General features: G+C 43.0%; 1 protein-coding gene across 1 annotated transcript; it reads right to left on the minus strand.

Moving 5' to 3' along the window:
- Positions 1-379: 379 nt before the first annotated feature.
- LOC109895729 (glycine dehydrogenase (decarboxylating), mitochondrial) lies at positions 380-20,571 on the minus strand. Its single transcript, XM_020489665.2, has 25 exons — positions 20,075-20,571; positions 19,819-19,897; positions 15,914-16,049; positions 15,308-15,472; positions 15,045-15,122; positions 14,795-14,942; positions 10,408-10,604; positions 10,102-10,198; positions 9,160-9,265; positions 8,799-8,938; positions 8,633-8,713; positions 8,375-8,472; positions 7,941-8,025; positions 7,749-7,790; positions 7,132-7,274; positions 6,585-6,660; positions 5,087-5,212; positions 4,687-4,836; positions 2,922-3,034; positions 2,479-2,620; positions 2,159-2,270; positions 1,944-2,039; positions 1,493-1,665; positions 1,087-1,167; positions 380-907 (listed from the first exon to the last, which is right to left on the minus strand). The coding sequence occupies exons 1-25, from the start codon at positions 20,360-20,362 to the stop codon at positions 767-769; spliced, it is 3,093 nt and encodes a 1,030-aa protein (XP_020345254.1). The 5' UTR covers positions 20,363-20,571; the 3' UTR covers positions 380-766.
- Between the last annotated feature and the right edge of the window lie 760 nt (positions 20,572-21,331).

Genomic DNA, 21,331 nt, shown 5'->3' on the forward strand with positions numbered 1-21,331 from the left:
AGCAAAATGATTATCACCCAATAGGATTAACCATATTAATTAAATGAAGGAACTTCCCTTAGGTTCTCATGCTCATATTTTGAACTGTAATAATTTAAAAACCCAATTAATCAGCATCAAAGACTGAACACAGGACAGTTACGAGAACTGTAATCGGCACTTGTTATTTTTCACCCAATTATATAATGTCGTCTGGTGATTAAAAAAATGTATTAGTGTTGTGTCCCGCAGAATAAATCATGTGGCAAACCATGGGAGACAAAACAAGTGTCGATATTCCAACAGTCACATCTAGCTGGCAGTATTACCTCAAATGTGATTTTTACTGAAGTCTAGTCTACTTCCAAAACTGAACAAGAAAAGATCCAGACAATCAATGTTTATTACAACTATTTTTCATTTAAAGATGATTCACTTTCTTTATCCCCATAAAGTATTAACATCAAGACTAACGTTAGTATAAGTAATTAGGCAAACAAGTGTCAAAATACACATTTGAAAATATTCATACACGAAACACATGGCAAATAAACAACAACCCTACAGAAGTTTAGATATACGTTTTTTTGGGCCGATCCTGGACTTTAGAGAATAAAACAGCGTGAAGGGAGAGTCAAGGCAACTATTTGTACAACATAGAATATAGACAGAGTTGAGGCACCAAGGGTACATCACGGAAATACAGAAAAAAGATACACAACTCTTGGACTTTCAGAATTTGGAAGTGTGGTGAATGATGAGGGCTGGTATAACAGAGGCGTTAGTGTCATGAGGAAGCTCTCTTCTCCTCATACGGTGACTCGTACACATCCATAGGGGGGCAAGTGCAGACCAGGTGCTGGTCACCGTATATGTCGTCGATCCTGGAGATGGAAGGCCAGAACTTGGTCTCTGGCCTCACAAATGGCTGGAAGTTTTAAAATGAGAAACATTTGAGTTTACCATGCTTACAATTTGTTAACATTAATACAGAGAGAGTAAAATAATCTGTGTCTCACGATTTTGGTAAATCAAATTGTAAACAGAGCCATCATTTCCTCAGGGGAAGTAGAGTTGGTAGTGATGTTTTCCAGATGGAAGACTCACCAGGGGGAAAGCAGCGTACTCCCTGGAGTATGGCCTGTCCCAGGTGGAGGAGGTGATGCTCGCCAGGGAGTGAGGGGCCATCTGTGGACACAGACAGACCCAAGTGAACACCTATTTTAGCTGCTCTGGCAACATACCTCAACTCTTGCTACATTTAGGTCATATCAATAAAGCACACATTTTTTATAACACCAGAGTGGTATGTCTTATCACAATCAGTTGTTATAACTTAGATTGAAATATAGGATGCTATCACACACACACACACACACACACACACACACACACACACACACACACATTTAATTGAGGAAAATAGCTATGAGTTTATAGACCATTGTATGTAGCTGATTGCATGGCTTAATACACGCAGTGTAAATTGTGTCTATGAGTCAGGACAGTGCACCTTCAGTGGGTTAACGCGGGCATCCATCCTGCCTTCCTCAATGTCTGCTATTTCCTGTCTAATTCCCATCAACGCATCACAGAAGCGATCCATCTCTGCCTTGTCCTCCGACTCCGTGGGCTCGATCATCAGGGTTCCTGCCACGGGCCACGACATGGTGGGTGCATGGAAACCTGGCCAGGGTCAGACACAGAGGGGGATGAGGAGAGGGCTCAGTTAAATAAATAAAAAAGTAAAAACATTACTTTAAATATGTACTTAAGTAAGCAGAGGGCCTGTGTGTGGAATGTGGGGGAAACATTTGCATATATATATATATATATATATATATTTTTTTGCAATTATCTTTTACATAATATACAGAAAGAGACAGAAGTAGACCCTGTTGACCTTTAAGCAGTACCAAACTATCCGTAAATGCAATGTTGTGAATATCCCTGTTCCAGCTCACCATAATCCTGTAGCCTTTTTGCCACATCCACCGCTTCAATGTTGGCGGTCTTCTTGAATGGCCTCACATCCAAAATAAACTCGTGGGCACAAAAACCTGTGGACCCCCCCCAAAACAATCGGTGTTAATTAAGAAAACCAACATTTGCTAGTGTTGGCCGATTACTGATGGACACAGGACATCATACTTGGGTGAATAGGACCAACACCACTCACCTTTCCTGCCTTTGAAGAGGATCTTGTAGTGGCTCTCTAATCTCTTGGCCATGTAATTGGCATTAAGGATAGCCACCTCTGTGGCATGAACCAGACCCTTGGCTCCCATCATCTACACAGTAGGATCCAAAAAGGGTATCAACGCATGTACTAAACTGGTACGTCCCCACTTCAGTTGCATGTTTTTCTCCCATGCATTTGCCTATAAAGACCTTTAAGTATCACCAATAAAGTATCACTATTCTAACAAATCTATCATTATCTCTATTTACATTTCATGGCACTGAACCATAGGATAGTTACAGTACACTGGTACTGACCTTGATGTAAGCCCAAGAGATGGGCAGAATGGCACTGGAGCCCCAGGGGGCAGCACTGATGGTGCCCAGGGAGCTGGACATGTTGCCTGCTGACATGCTGACCACTGGGTGGCAGGGCAGGAACGGGGCGAGGTGCTCCTTCCTGTTAAACATGCACAACTCCATTAAGTCATCAAAAGTCATTAATGATCCACTTTTAAGTCATGTTTTGCACAAAAAAAATAGTGTCAGGAGTGTTTCCTTACCATGAATGCATGCATTACTGAGTCACTTCAGATAAAAAAGTGTCTACTAAATGGCATACATATATTATGTGACCTGACCAGGACAGAACTCCCCATTTATAATGGATTTGGCCAGTTATATTCCTTTGGGCAGGTTCAGTTTTTGTACTATTCCATTACTGTGCATTTGATGGAAACAATCCTGTTATGGTCACCTACACTCCGATAGGACCCATCCCTGGTCCTCCGCCCCCGTGGGGGATACAGAAGGTCTTGTGTAGGTTCAAGTGAGACACGTCAGATCCGTAGTCACCAGGACGACACAAGCCCACCTGTAGAGAGCAGAGCAGGCAGGAGAGAGAGGAGATTACAGGGTGATAGAAAGGCAATTCTCCAAAATTACATTTCCTCTTATCTGCAGAAGCGGGTGCTACTGTACTGGTGGAGGGTAAAATGCATCAGACTTGAGTTTAAAAATAATCTTTCAAACGTAATTGCTCAAATACTTGATCCTGCCTGGAGTACCAAATGTTTGTTTATTTGCACGTTTGGGACTATTGCATTGCTTCTGTTGCCCCAGGCAAGCTCTATGAAACACAGCCTAAGTATTTTAATGATTTGAAATACTATTTGAATCCATGCCTGCAATGCACGAGGTAGTGAAACATGTTATTCATATGAAAGAGGGTTTTCCCCCACCACTCCACATCCAAATATCCCTGCCCTTAGGATCCTGTGTAGACTGACTATGCAAGAGGCCACTGCTGGCAGGGGAGGAAAAGCATGAGAAAGTTGACCTCTGCTCAAGAAAGGAATTTTGGGGTGCTCAGACCGATGGCTATTGTATTTTTCACAGACTTGTGGTCAAAGGTCACTCTGTACGCTGTGGAATAGCACACCCATGCACTCCCTGGGAGCCTTGTAAAAATGCTATGTTCAAATGCTACAAATAAATAACTAAATAATATACACTACATGACCAAAAGTAGTGTCGAAAAGTATGTGGACAACTGCTCGTCGAACACCTCTTTTCAAAATCTTGGGCATTAATATGGAGTTGATCCCCCCTTTGCTGCTAGAACAGCCTCCACTCTTCTGGGAAGTCTTCCACTGGATGTTGGAACATTGCTTTGAGGACTTAATTCCATTCAGCCAAAAGAGCATTAGTGAGGTCGGGAACTGATGTTGGGCGATTAGGCCTTGCTCACAGTCGGCATTCCAATTCATCCCAAAGGTGTTCGATGGGGTTGAGGTCACACACATCTCGACAAACCATTTCTGTAAGCACCTCGCTTTGTGCTCGGGGGCATTATCATGCTGGAACAGAAAAGGAACTTCCCCAAACTGTTGCCAAAAAGTAGGAAGCACAGAATCGTCTAGAATGTCATTGTATGCTGTAGCATTAAGATTTCCCTTCAAAATGGAACTAAGCCCAAACCATGAACAAGAGCCCCAGCCCTTAGACATTTCCAGTTCACAATAACAGCACTTACAGTTGACCGGGGCAACTCTAGCAGTTTGACGAACTGACTTGTTGGAAAGGTGGCATCCTATGACGGTGCCACGTTGAAAGTGACTGAGCTCTTCAGTAAGGCCATTCTACTGCCAATGTTTATGACACAGCATGGCTGTGTGCTCGATTTTATATATGCAACGGGTGTGGCTGAAATAGCCAAATCCACTCATTTGAAGGGGTGTCCACATTCTTGTGCGTGTATGTGAATACACGCACACAGTATCTCAATTAACTCAAATAACTAAATTTATTCAAAATAGTCTTGTGATTGATGGGTCCATGATTCAGTTAACACCTGGATAAGCAACCCAATGTGTTATTTAAATTATTTTGGCAAAAAGGGTCAAAGTTTTACTATACAAAATAGTTTATATAAACACACTGTTCAACTTAAAAAGTATCTATGCAGTATGTCCACACAAAAACATACTTTATCAGCAAGGTGACAAACATATACTCTTCTCTCACCTGTGCGTTCATATTAGCACCGTCCAGGTAGACCTGTCCACCATTCTGGTGGATGAGATTGCACACATCATCAATGCTCTCCTCAAACACACCAAAGGTGGAGGGGTACGTTATCATCATGGCTGCCAGGTTAGCCTTGTGTTTGTCCACCTAAGTGAGGAATAATGGGTTAGTCCGTGTGACTCTGCAATGTGAGAGGCCACTTTTAAGGGGGCTAATTCACTGCTGGTTGCACGACCGGTAGATAGTGACCACCGACTCTCTGGCCACCATGTTTCTCACCTATTCTTTGTGCTTAGATTTAAAAGCATTTGAGGGGATACTCAAGATCATTAGTTATATTGAAAGGCTCTTCTGTAACAGCGAGCTTATTATCAGAATCACTCCAACCAGCTATTACCAGTGCCTTGAGGTTTGCCATGTCAATGTTGCCATCCTTGTCCACCTCCACCACCTGCACCTTCATGCCAGCCATCTGGGCACTGGCTGGGTTGGTACCATGGGCTGACTTGGGGATCAGACAAACCTGAGCAAAATAGAAAACATCAAAGACAGTTACAATCAGACCATCACAAAGTAAAAGAGATCCAACTAGGCCTAAGTAAGTCAACCATTACAGCATTAGAGTCCTAACATTTCTTTGTGCAAATCTCTGTGACATCAATGCAAAATAGGTAATCAGCTGATTTTATCCCTTATTTATACATTTTCAACCATGTCACAGGGACACGAATACCTGTGTGTTTGTTGGGTAACATTTACATTCCCCCTGACGGGAAAAACAGCCACGCTCAATCAGTTTTGCCCATGACTTGCTGATCCCAAAGTCTTAAAATCACCAAATATGGGATCTTGAAATCAAGTAACCTCCAGGTAGTGTTGGGTTTTCTGTCCTTTATTTGCACAACTGTGGACATTGACTGTTTGAAAAGCTCACACCACTATCTAAGATGTGCTTATAAGGGAGTTGTATTTTTGATAGTGGTGAGAGCTCGAGACAAATGTCAAATTACAAAACGGGAACTCTACTTGACACGGTTGTGATACTTAGATTTACATTTTAGTAATTTAGCAGACGATCTTATCCAGAGCGATTTACAGAAGCAATTAGGGTTAAGTACCTTGCGCAAGGGCACATCGGCAGATTTTCCACCTAGTCTGCTCAGGGATTCGAACCAGCAACCTTTCAGTTACTGGTTCAACTCTTAACCGCTAGTCTACTTGAGGACTTTCAAACAGTTCCTGTTTAAGTATCCAAAACACGATATTCTTCAGAAGGCTTTTCCAATACAATGTCTGTTGGCAAACGAGTGGATGATTATCTTTGCCATCATCATACCTATAAGCGGTCTGTACCTAAAACAAGTCTCTTGATGCCTTTACATGCGCTGATAAACAAATGATCGTAGGCAGGTCTAAGTATCCCATGTGCAATACCATGTGACACGCTTATTACAGGCTGACTACAGCAAACATTCAGGCTGAACATTTATTAGGGTTATCATTTATAGTACATATACCCCCACATTTCTGACAATATACTCCCAAAAATACTGTAATTTTATAATCTACATTTTATTGCATTAACAATTAACAAAGGGTGGACATACTAGCCTAGAGGTTAGAGCATTGGGCCAGTAACCGAAAGCTGACAAGGTCGTTCTGCCACTGAGCAAGGCAGTTAACCCACTGTTCCCCGGGCGCAGAAGATGTGGATGTCGATTGTGGCAGCCCCCTGCAACTCTCGGATTCGGGGGGGGTTGGGTTAAATGCGGAAGACACATTTCAGTTGTACAACTGACTAGGTATCCCCCTTTCCCATACTGCATGACTCTGCCTTGCCTAGTACGTGTGCTAGCAAAAATGTGTGTGTTTCATTCCATTAGAACAATACTTACCGTTCTATGGGCATCTCCTTTAGAGTTCAGGTAGGCTTTGATGGCAGCGAGGCCAGCATATTCTCCCTGAGCACCACTAAAAAGAGGTCATCCAGTTTGTTAATGTACCAGCCACATGCTCAGAAACATGCTCCCAGTGAAGTCCTGTCTCAGCATAACCATCAAACGTGCCAAGTTCTAAGGTTGGTCAATGGGCTTTACAGTAACTGTAAAGGGAAAGCATAGACTAAGTTGAACAACCATACTGCTATCTTGCCATCTAGGCCAATGTCGCACAGTGTGCTATACATCAGCCCAGATAATACTGAATAAGTGTGTGGGGGGGGGGGGACCATAGAGATATCAGCCACAAAGCTAGCTTTGATAGTTAAATGATCAAGTAGAATGACCTGAACTAAATCCAACGATCCTTTGACAGTGGGGTAAATCAGTTTGGTAAATCACGCTCAGATGTGTGGGAAACTGACATCCCAGTTGGTCATGAATCCCCCCCCCCCCCCCCCCCCACCCCCCGCAGACAGAATGTTGGTGTCAGTGAGGGGCTTACCTGTTGGGTTGGAAGGAGATCTTGTCATAGCCAGTCACCTCACAGAGGTCCTTCTCCAGCTGCCTGAAGAGCTGCTGGTAACCCTCAGCCTGGTCCAGGGGACAAAAGGGGTGAAGGTTGGCAAACTCATTCCAGGTGATGGGCTAAAACAGTTGGAAAGAGGGAACAATGTGAGAAATAGTCAGAACACCACCATAAAAAAAGGACTGCAGTAATCAGGGTAAAAAGGGGACATCCACTGAGTGTACAAAACATGAAAGCTATGATCCCTTATTCATGTCACCTGCTAAATCCAATCCAGTCAGTGTAGATGAAGGGGAGGAGAGGTTAAAGAATGATTTTTCCACTCAATACTAGGGAGGTGTATTAATGTTTTGTCCAAGGAGAGATATTAACCAGGGTTGGGTTCAATTCAAATTGAAGAAAGTCAATTCAGGCACTGATTGGATTTTAAAATGAAGGAGAAAAAAACAACTTTTTAAATAAACAGCTTTTACTTTTAAGTTTATTGAGAAATCATTGAAAATACATGCCCTTTTTTAAATTATTGAATTGGAATTTCAGTTTATGTCCTGAATTGACTGCCTTTAATTCAAATTGACCTGTTATTAACTCACCATGAGCTCTGAAGAACTGTTCAGCTTCATTGTGCAGGAACCCTGACATGGAAAACAAAATGGATATTAAAAATGGTGATAGCCCACTAATCTTTACAGTGGTTTGCAGTTTTTTTGTGTAGTATTCAGATCATGTGAACAGCACCATGTCTAAAGTAAAATGTTTCTTATTTGCTTTCCCATGAGACTCACCAGTGGGATCATGCTGTGAACCAGAGAGATGTCCTTGTTCTCCAGGCGTTTCATGTAGCGCACAATGTTGGTCTCGGAGTGGTAACTGCACGGGGAGGAAGAATCAGAGTGAATCAAGATCATAAGACACGTTTTAGGCCTAATATGTTATTTCACTTCTAAAACCTTGTATTATCACTTACAGTACATGTGTAAACAACCTTATGTTACCAGTGTAAGGAATTATTCTATCAGGCATAAAGTGCAGTTTGGGACAACAGAAAGAACTAATCAATATGGAAGGTCAGCTAATGTCTCTCACCATTCTGGTATCATACTGATAATACTATTGTCGCTGAGAACACAAGTCATAATAACAATTATGGCATATCAAGAGTCATCCTCATCACGCCCAGGCCAGTACTGGAATTTGAGTTCGTTACAAACAGACCAACCTGTTGAAGACTGCGTGGGTGAGGTACTTGCTGGTCCTCTTGAAAGGACTACCCATAATGCCTTTCACCCTTTCACCCATCTTTTCAGCAATGAGCTCCTGTCAATTGAGATTTAATGGAATTATATATGGGATAGCTAAAATCAGTGTTTGTCCCATGGCTTCAAGATGCATCTTTTGCACTCACTCTCAAGATAGCAATCGGCTCAACGCAGAGTTTATGCATACTCCTATATGGAATATTGAAATCAAAACGTACCGCTGAGGATTCACATCCAAAGACCCAGAGCAGATCGTCCAAGTCCCTCTCTTTCACCGTCTCATCCAGAGACACACCTAACTAGGGAAACACAGTAATCATTTCAGAGTGAAAGAAATGTGTGTGTGTGTGTATCTATAGCATAAATGAACATGGTACTACTCACCACTCCCTCGCCATAAACACGCAGGTTGATCTCTCTCTGGACAGCCCTCGCCAGAATGTCCTTGGCTGCCACACTGCAGCCAACCTTCAGTGTGTCAAAGAACATCTCGCTGTGCAGCCTGTGTCCGGCCCGCTTCAGACCTGATACAAAGGGAGGGAGAGAAAGGCATTTCTAAAAACCCAGTATCATTCATAATTTATCTAAAGAAAAGCAATGTTACTATTTCTTTCTCAATACACGCTTGTGATTGAATTAGGTCACGGTTGATTGACATAAGCCCTAAGTGTTGTGATGTAAGAGAAGAAGGGTTGGCAGATAATAAAGCAATGCACATGTGCAGTGAGAGTGTTGGAGGACATACCCTCAGCCAGGATCAGTGCAGCATTGTGTGTCCTCTCAGCAATGTGCTTTAAGCCCTGGGGTCCATGATACACTCCAAACATGGCTGCCATATTGGCCAGCAGAGCCTGGAAGAGACATATACAGTTTGAAGGTGAGAGAAAGTTCTTCAAAAATATACTTAGAAAAACGCAGACAACCACTACATCTAGTTTATTTTTTATTTTAAATGTATACAAAATAACTGCTCTGGGGCAAAGTGTGTCGGTATTGTAAGGAGGCTCAGTGTGTCGGTATTGGATGGAGGCTCAGTGTGTCGGTATTGGATGGAGGCTCAGTGTGTCATGTTAGGTTCTAATTTTTCAGAGTAAGTAACTCAGACTCTAGAGAAGCTTTAACCAAGTTTAATTCTTCCCAAAGTATCTGTACAGCTGTAATTCAGACAGCAAAACATTTCTCACCATCACAGTTATATACATCCCACTTAAGAAACTCCTCCTTCTCTCCAATCCTTACATTTTATGGTTCAACAGAAAGAGGGTAACAGAATACCAAACCCTTATTACTCCCTTAAGGGACTCCGTTCTCACCTACTGACCTCAACCCCTCCTTCATCTAATCCACAGATCTGCATCTGTCATCTCTATCTCAACACGTTGTTTTCCTCCCTTCCACCCAACACATTCTGAAGCTATCTGTCTTCCTACAGAGAACCATTAACTTCTGCGATAAAACCCAGCCCCATTCACTCCTTCTACTCAAGGCTTCTTCTCTATCATTTATTTCATATCTCAATGTTCAAAGTTTAGCCGATTCCAACAGTCAATATTGGATGGCTCAGTGTGTCAATATTGGATGTAGGCTCAGTGTGTCAATATTGGATGGAGGCTCAGTGTGTCAATATTGGATGGAGGCTCAGTGTGTCAATATTGGATGGAGGCTTAGTGTGTCGGGTGTACAGTACCTGCGCAGTGCAGATGTTACTTGTGGCCTTGTCTCTGCGGATGTGCTGCTCTCTGGTCTGCAGGGCCAGGCGGTACACCTCCTTACCAGCGGCATCCCTGCAGGTGAAAAAGGGACATTTAAAACAAATGTACATCAAGATATTGTCTTTATGTAGGTGTTCCACATACTTCAGTCTTTTAGACTATGAGCAAGTATGATATAAAGTAAATCTCGATATGCTGCTTATATTGCCCAAAATTGAACAACTTCAAGAGATCTGACTTCCATTCTGAACAGGACCAATGTGAATCTCAAGGGCTCTCACCTTGTCACTCCCACCATCCTGCCAGGCATCATCCTGACCAGGTTTTCTTTGACAGAGAAGAAGGCAGCGTGGGGACCACCATAGCAGAGAGGTACCCCGAACCTCTGGGAGCTGCCCAGGGCAATGTCCACCCCAAATTCTCCAGGGGGGCGTAGCACACACAGGGCCAGCAGGTCAGTGGCACAGCAAGCCAGAGCCTACAGGGATGAGAGACATTGAGGCGGCATGGTAGCCTAGTGGTTAGAGCGGTGGACTTGTAACCGGAAGGTTGCAAGTTCAAATCCCGAGCTGACAAGGTACAAATCTGTCGTTCTGCCCCTGAACCCACTGTTCCTAGGTCGTCATTGAAAATAAGAATTTGTTCTTAACTGACTTGCCTAGTTAAATAAAAAGGTAAAATAAAATTAAAATAAATAAATACACAGCACTTAGGTACCAAACTGGAGTCACCACATCCTACACTTTCTCCCGTGCCCACTGTTCAACCAAAGACCTGCATCAAAGGGAATCACTGAATATATGCTTCATTTTTTTTTTCTTTCCATTTCACCTTTATTTAACCAGGTAAGCTAGTTGAGAACAAGTTCTCATTTGCAACTGCGACCTGGCCAAGATAAAGCGTAGCAATCCGACACATACAACAACAGAGTTACACATGGAATAAACAAAACATACAGTCAATAATACAGTAGAACAAAAGACAACAAAAAGTCTATATACAGTGAGTGCAAATTAGGAAAGTTAATGAAATAAATAGGCCATGGTGGCGAAGTAATTACAATATAGCAATTAAACACTGGAATGGTAGATCGGCAGAAGATTAACGTGCAAGTAGAGATACTGGGGTGCAAAGGAGCAAATTAAATAAATAAATACCAGTATGGGGATGAGGTAGGTAGATAGATGGGCTGTTTACAGATGGGCTATGTACAGGTGCAGTGATCTGTGAGCTGCTCTGACAGCTGGTGCTTAAAGCTAGTGAGGGAGATGGGAGTCTCCAGTTTCAGAGATTTTTGCAATTCGTTCCAGTCATGAGCAGCAGAGAACTGGAAGGAAAGACGACCAAAGGAAGAATTGGCTTTGGGGGTGACCAGTGAGATATACCTGCTGGAGCGCGTGCTTCGAGTGGGTGCTGCTATGGTGACCAGTGAGCTGAGATAAGGCGGGGCTTTACCGAGCAGAGACTTGTAGATAACCTGTAGCCAGTGGGTTTGGCGACGAGTATGAAGCGAGGGACAACCAACGAGAGCGTACAGGTCACAATGATGGGTAGTGTATGGGGCTTTGGTGACAAAACAGATGGCACTGTGATAGACTGCATCCAGTTTGTTGAGTAGAGTGTTGGAGGCTATTTTATAGATGACATCACCGAAGTCGAGGATCAGTAGGATGGTCAGATTTACGAGGGTATGTTTGGCAGCATGAGTGAAGGATGCTTTGTTGCGATATAGGAAGTCGATTCTAGATTTAATTTTGGATTGGAGATGCTTAATGTGAGTCTGGAAGGAGAGTTTACAGTCTAACCAGACAACCAGGTATTTGTAGTTGTCCACGTATTCTAAGTCAGAGCCGTCCAGAGTAGTGATGCTGGACGGGCGAGCAGGTGCAGAGAATCACCAGCAGCATGAGCAGCATCATTGATGTATACAGAAAAGAGAGTCGGCCCGAGAATTGAACCCTGTGGCACACCCAGAGACTGTCAGAGGTCCGGACAACAGGCCCTCCGATTTGACACACTGAACTCTATCAGAGAAGTAGTTGGTAAACCAGGCGAGGCAATCATTTGAGAAACCAAGGCTGTCGAGTCTGCCAATAAGAATGTTGTGATTGACAGAGTCAAAAGCCTTGGCCAGGTCGATGAATACGGCTGCACAGTAATGTCTCTTGACGATGGCGGTTATGATGTCGTTTAGAACCTTGAGCGTGGCTGAGGTGCACCCATGACCAGCTCTGAAACCAGATTGCATAGCGGAGAAGGTATGGTGGGATTCAAAAATTGTCAGTAATCTATAGATATAGGCCTGTAGCAGTTTGGGTCTAGAGTGTCTCCCCCTTTGAAGAGGGGGATGACCGCGGCAGATTTCCAATCTTTGGGAATCTCAGAAGATACAAAAGAGAGGTTGAACAGGCTAGTAATAGGAGTTGCAACAATTTCGGCAGATAATTTTAGAAAGAGAGGGCCCAGATTGTCTAGCCCGGCTGATTTGTAGGGGTCCAGATTTTGCAGCTCTTTCAGAACATCAGCTATCTGGATAAAGGAGAAATGGTGGGGGCTTTGGCGGATTGCTGTGGAGGGTGCCGGGCAGTTGACCGGGGTAGGGGTAGCCATGTGGAAAGCATGGCCAGCCGTAGAGAAATGCTTATTGAAATTCTCAATTATATTGGATTTATCGGTGGTGACAGTGTTTCCTAGCCTCAGTGCAGTGGGCAGCTGGGAGGAGCTGCTCTTATTCTCCATGGACTTTACAGTGTCCCAGAACTTTTTTGAGTTAGTACTACAGGATGCAAATATCTGTTTGAAAAAGCTTGCCTTAGCATTTCTAACTGCCTGTGTATATTTGTTCCTAACTTCCCTGAAAAGTTGCATATCACGGGGGCTATTCGATGCTAATGCAGAACGCCACAGGATATTTTTGTGCTGGTCAAGGGCAGACAGGTCTGGAGTGAACCAAGGACTATATCTATTCCTAGTTCTACATTTTTGAGAGGGGCATGCTTATTTAAGATGGTGAGGAAGGCACTTTTAAAGAATAGCCAGGCATCATCTACTGACGGGATGAGGTCAATGTCATTCCAGGATACCCCGGCCAGGTCGATTAGAAAGGCCTGCTCGCAGAAGTGTTTCAGGGAGCATTTGACAGTGATGAGGGGTGGTCCCAGTTTAGGTCACCTAGTTGCACAAGCTCAGAAGATAGATTGGGTGCAATCAATTCACATATGGTATCGAGGGCACAGCTGGGGGCAGAGGGAGATCTATAGCAAGCGGCAACAGTGAGAGACTTGTTTCTGGAAAGGTGAATTTTTAGAAATAGAAGCTCAAATTGTTTGGGTACAGACTTAGATAGCCTGCAGAGTTCTGTATTAATATCTTTGCAGTAGATTGCAACACCGCCCCCTTTGACAGTTCTATCTTGGCGGAAAACGTTATAGTTAGCGATGGAGATTTCAGGGTTTTTGGTGGTTTTCCTAAGCCAGGATTCAGACACGGCTAAGACATCTGGGTTGTCAGAGTGTGCTAAAGCAGTGAGTAAAACAAACTTAGGGAGTAGGCTTCTAATGTTAACATGCATGAAACCAAGGCTTTTACGGTTACAGAAGTCAACAAATGAGAGCACCTGGGGAGTGGGAGTGGAGCTAGGCACTGCAGGACATGGATTAACCTCCACATCACCAGAGGAACAGAGGAGAAGTAGGATAAGGGTACGGCTAAAGGCTATACGAACTGGCCGTCTAGCACGTTCGGAACAGAGAGTAAAAGGAGCATGTTTCTGGGCACGATAGCATAGATTCAAGGCATAGTGTACAGACAAAGGTAGGATGTGAGTACATTGGAGGTAAACCTAGGTATTGAGTAATGATGAGAGAGATATAGTCTCTAGAGATGTTTAAACCAGGCGATGTCATCGCATATGTAGGAGGTGGAACAACATGGTTGGTTAAGGCATATTGAGCTGGGCTAGAGGCTCTACAGTGAAATAAGACCGTAATCACTAACCAGGACAGTAATGGACGAGGCATATTGATATTAGAGAGAGACATGCGTAGCCAAGTGAACATATGGGTCCAGTGAGTGGTTGGGCTGACTGGAGACACGGCGATTCAGACAGTTAGCAGGCCGATGCTAACAAGCTAAAAGTTAGTAGGCCGGAGCTAAACAAGCTAGCAGTTAGTAGACCGGGGCAAGCTAGCAGTGAGCAGGCTGGCTTAGCAAGCAAGCAGTTAGCAGGGGCTAGCAGTTACAGACCGGGCAGGCAAGCTAGCAGTTAGCAGGCCGGGGCCAGCAGAGCTAGCAGTTAGTAGACCGGGGCAAGCTATGTGGCGTAGCAAGAAGGGATCCTTTCCTACCAAACCAGGAGCGACAAATCCAAATAAGTCTACCAAACCCTCACCCCAATTTACTTGAAGATGTATTTTATTTTACCTTTATTTAACTAGGCAAGTCAGTTAAGAACAAATTCTTATTTTCAATGACGGCTTAGGAACAGTGGGTTAACTGCCTTGTTCAGGGGCAGAACGACAGATTTTAACCTTGTCTGCTCAGGGATTCGATCTTGCAACTGTTCAGTTATTAGTCCAACTCTCTAACCACTAGGCTACCTGCCACCCATATCATCCTAGGTTAATAAACCATTACTAGCAATAACGTCAGACGTGGCGGCTCTCTTACCCCTCCCTTGTGAGCCCGGTCCACCAGCGCGGTTAAGTCCTCCACTCTGCCGTCGGTGTCTGGGTACTGGAACAGCACCCCGCTCACATCCTTCCCACTGAAGTCCATCTCATGAGGCAGCTTCAGCATTGTCTTCACCCCGATGTAGCTGTTAGTCAACAATCACAGAGCAGAGCACCCAATAGTGAGGATGCTGCTTTTGGTACACAGTTCTAACCTTGTTCCTGAAGTATTGAAAGGATGCCCATACTTGGCTCTTGTCTGCACTACAGCGATCGTCTGAGGATGGCAACGTGGGTCAATGTAGAACGTCCTTCTCTTGTTCTGTCTGTGGAGAGCATGTAACAATAAAATTATGAACACACCTGTAGGACCAGGAGTTTTTCTAAGTGACCTGACCAGGCCTGATCCCAATTTATAGACTACAACTAGACCCTATACATTAACTTTATTAAATTAACTATCCTTTAATGGTCAACCACCATCTCTCACTTGTGTTTATTCTCACCTTACCTATGGCAGAGTTGCATGGCCTCGGCGGCAGCTGTTGCCTCATCCAGCAGGGAGGCGTTGGCTACAGCCATGCCCGTGATGTCACAGATCATGGTCTGGTAGTTGAGCAGACTCTCCAGGCGACCTTGAGCCACCTCGGGCTGATAGGGGGTGTACTGAGTCACCCTGAGGAGAAGAGGATACAGAGAAATCATTAAAAGATACACAGAAAAACAAGCTGGTTTTCAAGGAATCAAGACACTAGGCTGACGTGAGTGGAAGTTTACGAAGATGGAGAGAAATGCATTTGTAAAATCAAAAAGTGTTATGATTGAGAGTGTTGTCTCGTTTTAAGTTGAACAAATATGGATCACAAGATTCCACATGTGAGCATGTAATTTAATCCAGTGCAAATCTAAACTGGAAACTTGAGCATCAAGTCACAAGATTTCTGATTAGGGGCAAGTTCTTCTGCAACGTAGCAATTAGTGCTTTAATGACTAACAGAAGCCCATACATATACACACCTTGAGTACACAATCAAATATAGAATGCCCTACTAAAATGGGGACAACTTGGCTACAAGACGAACATATCACTCTGTGTGGTTGTCAAAGTGGCCCTTACCATCCCGAATTCTCTAGAAGGTTTCTTTGTATAACTGGAGGCACGGAGCAGTTGTAGTAGCCCATGCCGATGTAAGACCTCCACACCTTGTTCTTTGATGCAATCTTTTGGAGACGCTCCAAGACTTCATTCTCGCCTGGAGAAATAGCCATCACAATTGGTATCACATGCATTTGAGACAAAAAAAAGTGCATTTCAATAAAAAGGAATTTCTGATGTCTATGTTTCCTTATTGGTTTGATTTAAATGAATAAAAATGTATCTTAATTTCAACTGCAAAACAGCACAAGATTGATGGCATCTTCTCTCCAATCTAGGCAGGTGGCTGCATTATGATTCCGGATCATCCTGACTCAGTCAGGATGGGGAGGAGGCTTGCATGAAACCAACTTGAAAATGATTTTACACATCCATTTTCTGAACAACCCACCAAAACAAAATGGGCAGTGACATCATATAGCATCAGATTTGCTTTCAAAATGGAGTGGATAGGAATTTAAACTAAACAGCTTTATGTGATTGGATGTGTAATCCACATCTCTCCGTGTCATGTTAGTGTGTGAACTGCATACAACATTTTGGTACATGTCGAATGCATTTCCATTTGGTCATCATATTACTATGCATTGGCGGGGACAATTATGTGCAACATATGGTCCCTTTCCCGATGGCTAGTTATCTAGCCTAATTCCTCAGTGCTGTGGCAGAGATCAGCCAATACACACAGAGACACTGGAATTCCTCAGGCATTCCATTGCTGCTTAGCAACTCCCTCAGCAAAGAATGGACAACACGACCCCTCTGAACCGAGTGCCCAAACTATGCTCATATTCAGGATGAGCATTTCTCCTGTTATACACCACACAAAGATGTGAACATTTGCGGTTTGAATTTAGGTGGCACAAGACGTTTTACTGTAAATCCATCCTGCATTTAAAAATGTGATGCTTTAGGACACAGCAGCACAAGATGGTGCTTGGAAATATCTAACATTAATAAACAAAACAAGTGGAAGCATCATTAGTAGTAGAGGCCAGTGGTTTAGTGTGGGGGGCCGTACTGTGGATTTGCACATTTCATCAAAGGGGAGTTTCACTATGGTCGCAAAGATCCTCAAAGCAACAGAAAAGCCTGATTCAGAACCATTGTTGAGGAGAGAATCCGTTGCTGGCTTTGCAAACCAAGCTCCTCCAACCTGAACAAGCAAAAACCAGTATGGCCATCAGTTTGTTCCTTCATGCATGGCTTGCTACATAACGGAACGCAACAGAAAGGAGTGACAGAAAGTGGTATTAAACCCCCCGATCCACAGACCTTATTACCCAACCTAGAATAAGGTCCAAGCGATATTCAGTCAACCATTATGCAAATAGCAAGTGGCAGATACTGTGTTCTGTTCTAACATGTGACTAGTAGTACAGTGTTATTTCAGAATACACTAGGCAAAGTCTTCATTACCAATTGAAGGACTTATTCCTCTCCCCCAAGTTGAGCACTTCTGAAATATACTACATGACCAAAAGTATGTGGACACCTGCTCGTCAAACATCTCACTGCAAAATCATGGGCATTAATATAGAGTTGGTCCCCTCTTTGCTGCTGTAACAGCCTCTCCTCTCCTGAGAAGGCTTTCCACTCAGTGTTGGAACATTGCTGTGGGCTCTTGCTTCCATTCACCCACAAGTGCATTAGTGAGGTTGGGCACTGATGTTGGGCGATTAGGCCTGGCTCGTAGTCGACGTTCCAATTCATGCCAAAGGTGTATGACGGGGTTGAGGTCAGGGCTCTGTGCAGGCCAGTCAAGTTCTTCCACACCTATCTCAACAAACCATTTCTTTGTGGACCTCGCTTTGTGCATGGTGGCATTGTCATGCTGAAAAAGGAAAGGGCCTTCCTAAAACCGTTGCCACAAAATCGGAAGCACAGAATCGTCTAGAATGTCATTGAATACTGTAGCATTAAGATTTCCCTTCACTGGAACTAAAGGGCCTATCCCGAATCATGAAGAAGAAAAAAACAGCCCCTGACCATTATTCCTCCTCCACCAAACTTTACAATTGGCACGATGCATTAGGGCAGGTAGCGTTCTCTTGGCATCCGCCAAACCCAGCTTCGTCCGTCTGACTGCCAGAACGCATTTCCACTACTCCAGCGTCCAATGGCGTCGAGCTTTACACCCCTCCAGCCAACATTTGGCATTGCGCATGGTGATTTTAAGCTTTTGTGGGGCTGCTCGGCCATGGAAACCCATGTCTTGATGCTCCCCACGAACAGTCATTACGCTGACATTGCTTCCAGAGTCAGTTTGGAACTCAGTAGTAAGTTTTGCAATGCGCTTCAGCACTCTGCGGTCCCGTTCTGTGAGCTTGTGTGGCCTACCACTTCGCGGCTGAGCCGTTGTTGCTTCTAGATGTTCCACTTCACAACAACATCACTTACAGTTGACCGGGGCAGCTCTAGCAGGGCAGAAATTTGACTTGTTGGAAAGGTGGCATCCTATGACGGTGCAACGTTGAAAGTCACTGAGCTCTTCAGTAAGGCCATTCTACTGACAATGTTTATCTATGGAGATTGCATGGCTGTGTGCTCTATCTTATAAACCTGTCAGCAACTGGTATGGCTGAAATAGCCAAATCCCCTCATTTGAAGGGGTGTTCACACACTATATATTATATACAAAAGTGTATCAGGATAGTGAAAACAATGACTAATGTATCTAATGTAAAATAGAAAATTACGTAACAATAATACTAGGAATTTTGACAGCTGAGCCAGTTTCACTATTGACCTCTGAAAACAATGCAGTAGTTTGTATGACATAGGTTATGGATCACTATCAAATGGAAAGAGCGCAGTAGAACATCAATGTACAGTAGTGAAAATATTGTCAAAAAATATGCATCTATGTTATTACAAATAATTGTCTTAGGCAATACTATTGTGTTTATTTACTTTGCATGTAATGCTTGTCTGTTTAATTGACTTATGTTTAATTCATTGTATTATGGCCATATTGTCAGTTGCTTCAGAACTATTGTTTAAATAAATGTAATTTATTATACAAAACAAGGTAAAGTAGTAATACAATGTACTGCACCTGTCCAGAATAGTATGTGTATGTAGCCTTGTAAATCTCTAGCAAGTGATCTGATATGTCGGTCTCTAATGGAATTATGCAGCATGGGTTTGCTAATGAAATACACCTCGTAGATGTAGGTCTGCTGTAGACAAACCATTATTGATAGAAACACGTTTCAAAAGGTCTCACTATTCGCTCAATGAACTGAAATCAGTCTATTATTAAATGTGAAAAATATGTATTCAAGTAAGAAAAATAAATGCCTCTAACCCATCAAGGAACCTCATGAAGTTCCTTTGTACATTTCATTCAACTGTGATGTAATGTTATAACCAGATTGAACTGGAGTTGGGACAGGAGCTCAAGGCTGAACTTTACACTCCAATTGCCATCCTATTAGCATCGGCTCCCCAACTGGAGATTGGTGCTGGTCATTGAGTTTCGCAAAAACAACTCCAAATATGTTCAAAGGAAGACTTAAGGGTGAAGAGCGCTTCACCCAATGGCACACAATAGGAGTGCAATCTACATTTCGGCCACTCGTTTGGCTTGATTTACACCCATTGTAGAATACAATTCAGAGATCAGTAAAATATATTGACAAAACATAAAAAGTGACATATGCAAGATGATTTATTAATCAATAAATTCACGATGAATTTGTCAGGGATATCAACAGAAATACATTATAACGCACTTGTAAAGAAAAATCACCGGCTAGCAAATTCAGTATTTTATAACATTGACGAGGCAATATATCTATCGAGAACACAAACATCAACAATAACACGTGCTGTCAAAGATGTTGGAAAGAAGAAACACTTACAGAGAGGATCATCCATTTTCATACTTCTTTGAATACGGATGGATTCTGGAACTGTATCTTCTATCAACTGGGCGATCGACTGAAAAGCAATAAATGCGATACAAGTCAAAAACCAACTGAACTTGTATAAATAGTTGCAAGTTTACGGTATATGATAAGAAACATGCAAGAGTGCCTGCCATGAATTGGACCGACACATTAGCTTACTTTCTGTCCAATAATTTCTCTCTTTATCCAAAATGTATTTAAAACTTACCTCAAGTCCAAGCACATCCAGCATCTCCCTTTTGTCCCTTTCACCTGGGCCAATGTGCCTCTCTGCAAAATCATCGTGTCTAGGCAGTATTCTGTCTATTTGTCTAGAAGCAGCATAGACTGCAGAAGTCCGTAGACCCCGTACAGTTACACAAGCATTATTAAGTGTTTGGATTATATTCTGTTGTTTCCCAAAAATACGGCTTTTACCATGAATGTGTCTGCAAGGTGCATGGGGATTCACAGACTTGGCGAATAGGATCCCCCATGACTTTGCACAGCTTTGCATTTTTAACTCACTAAAACGATAATGTAAAATGTGTATATATATAGATTAAAGAAATCTTCCAAGCGGCCGACCTCAACTGAATCCCTTAGACACTGCTCTGCTTTCTCCCAAAGTATCTGAAACTACTTGAAACTGTTTAATTTATACGCCTCCCCATTCCACAAGAACTAACCAATCGATAAGAGAACGGTCGCTGAATATGCCAGGCTGCACTGAGCCCAGATACGGAAGCGAGACATCAAACTCCATTTTTTTGGTTTATGTACAGTCAATGAAAGCCGACCAGACCCAGTTGCCAATGCATTGGTGCCTATGGGAGAGCCACCCCGTTTAGTAGACACATTTTTCCCCAATCGTAAACGGGACATATATCCACCATCTGTGTTTATACCAACTTTGTGGCTCTCAGATTGCAACCTGCGTTTACACGGGAAATTAATGACGTACATCACGCAGTTGAGAGATTCGCGCGACTCTTGGTGGCAGTAAAAAGCCATCGCCATCTGCACCCATTCAACGTAGCCTAGATGTACCTTTTTATTACTTCTAAATAAAATAACTTTTTGGGGTGCTCATACACTTACAATGATGTTTTGATTCTTGCTTCAACGGTGGTGCTAAGATTATATTTGGTTGTGATCTTTGCAAAATGGCTAATTTTGGATGCAGCCGTTGTTAGCTAGAATGCTAATGCTCATTGATATCGGCTTTAGCAAAAGCTAGCCGAATAGCCAAAATAAATGGTTGAATTGTTTAAGTATACTGAACAAAAATATAAATGCAACATGTAACACGCAACAATTGTAACGATTTTACTGAGTTACAGTTCAAATTATGAAATCAGTCAATTGAAGTAAATTAATTCCATGGATTTCACATGACTGGGCAGTGACATAGTCATAGGTGGGCCTGAGTGGGCATAGGCTCACCCACTGTGGAGCCAGGCCCAGCCAATCAGAATTAGCTGTT

The sequence above is a fragment of the Oncorhynchus kisutch genome, linkage group LG8 (genome assembly GCF_002021735.2).
Source record: "Oncorhynchus kisutch isolate 150728-3 linkage group LG8, Okis_V2, whole genome shotgun sequence".
In the NCBI taxonomy this organism is placed as follows: domain Eukaryota; kingdom Metazoa; phylum Chordata; class Actinopteri; order Salmoniformes; family Salmonidae; genus Oncorhynchus; species Oncorhynchus kisutch.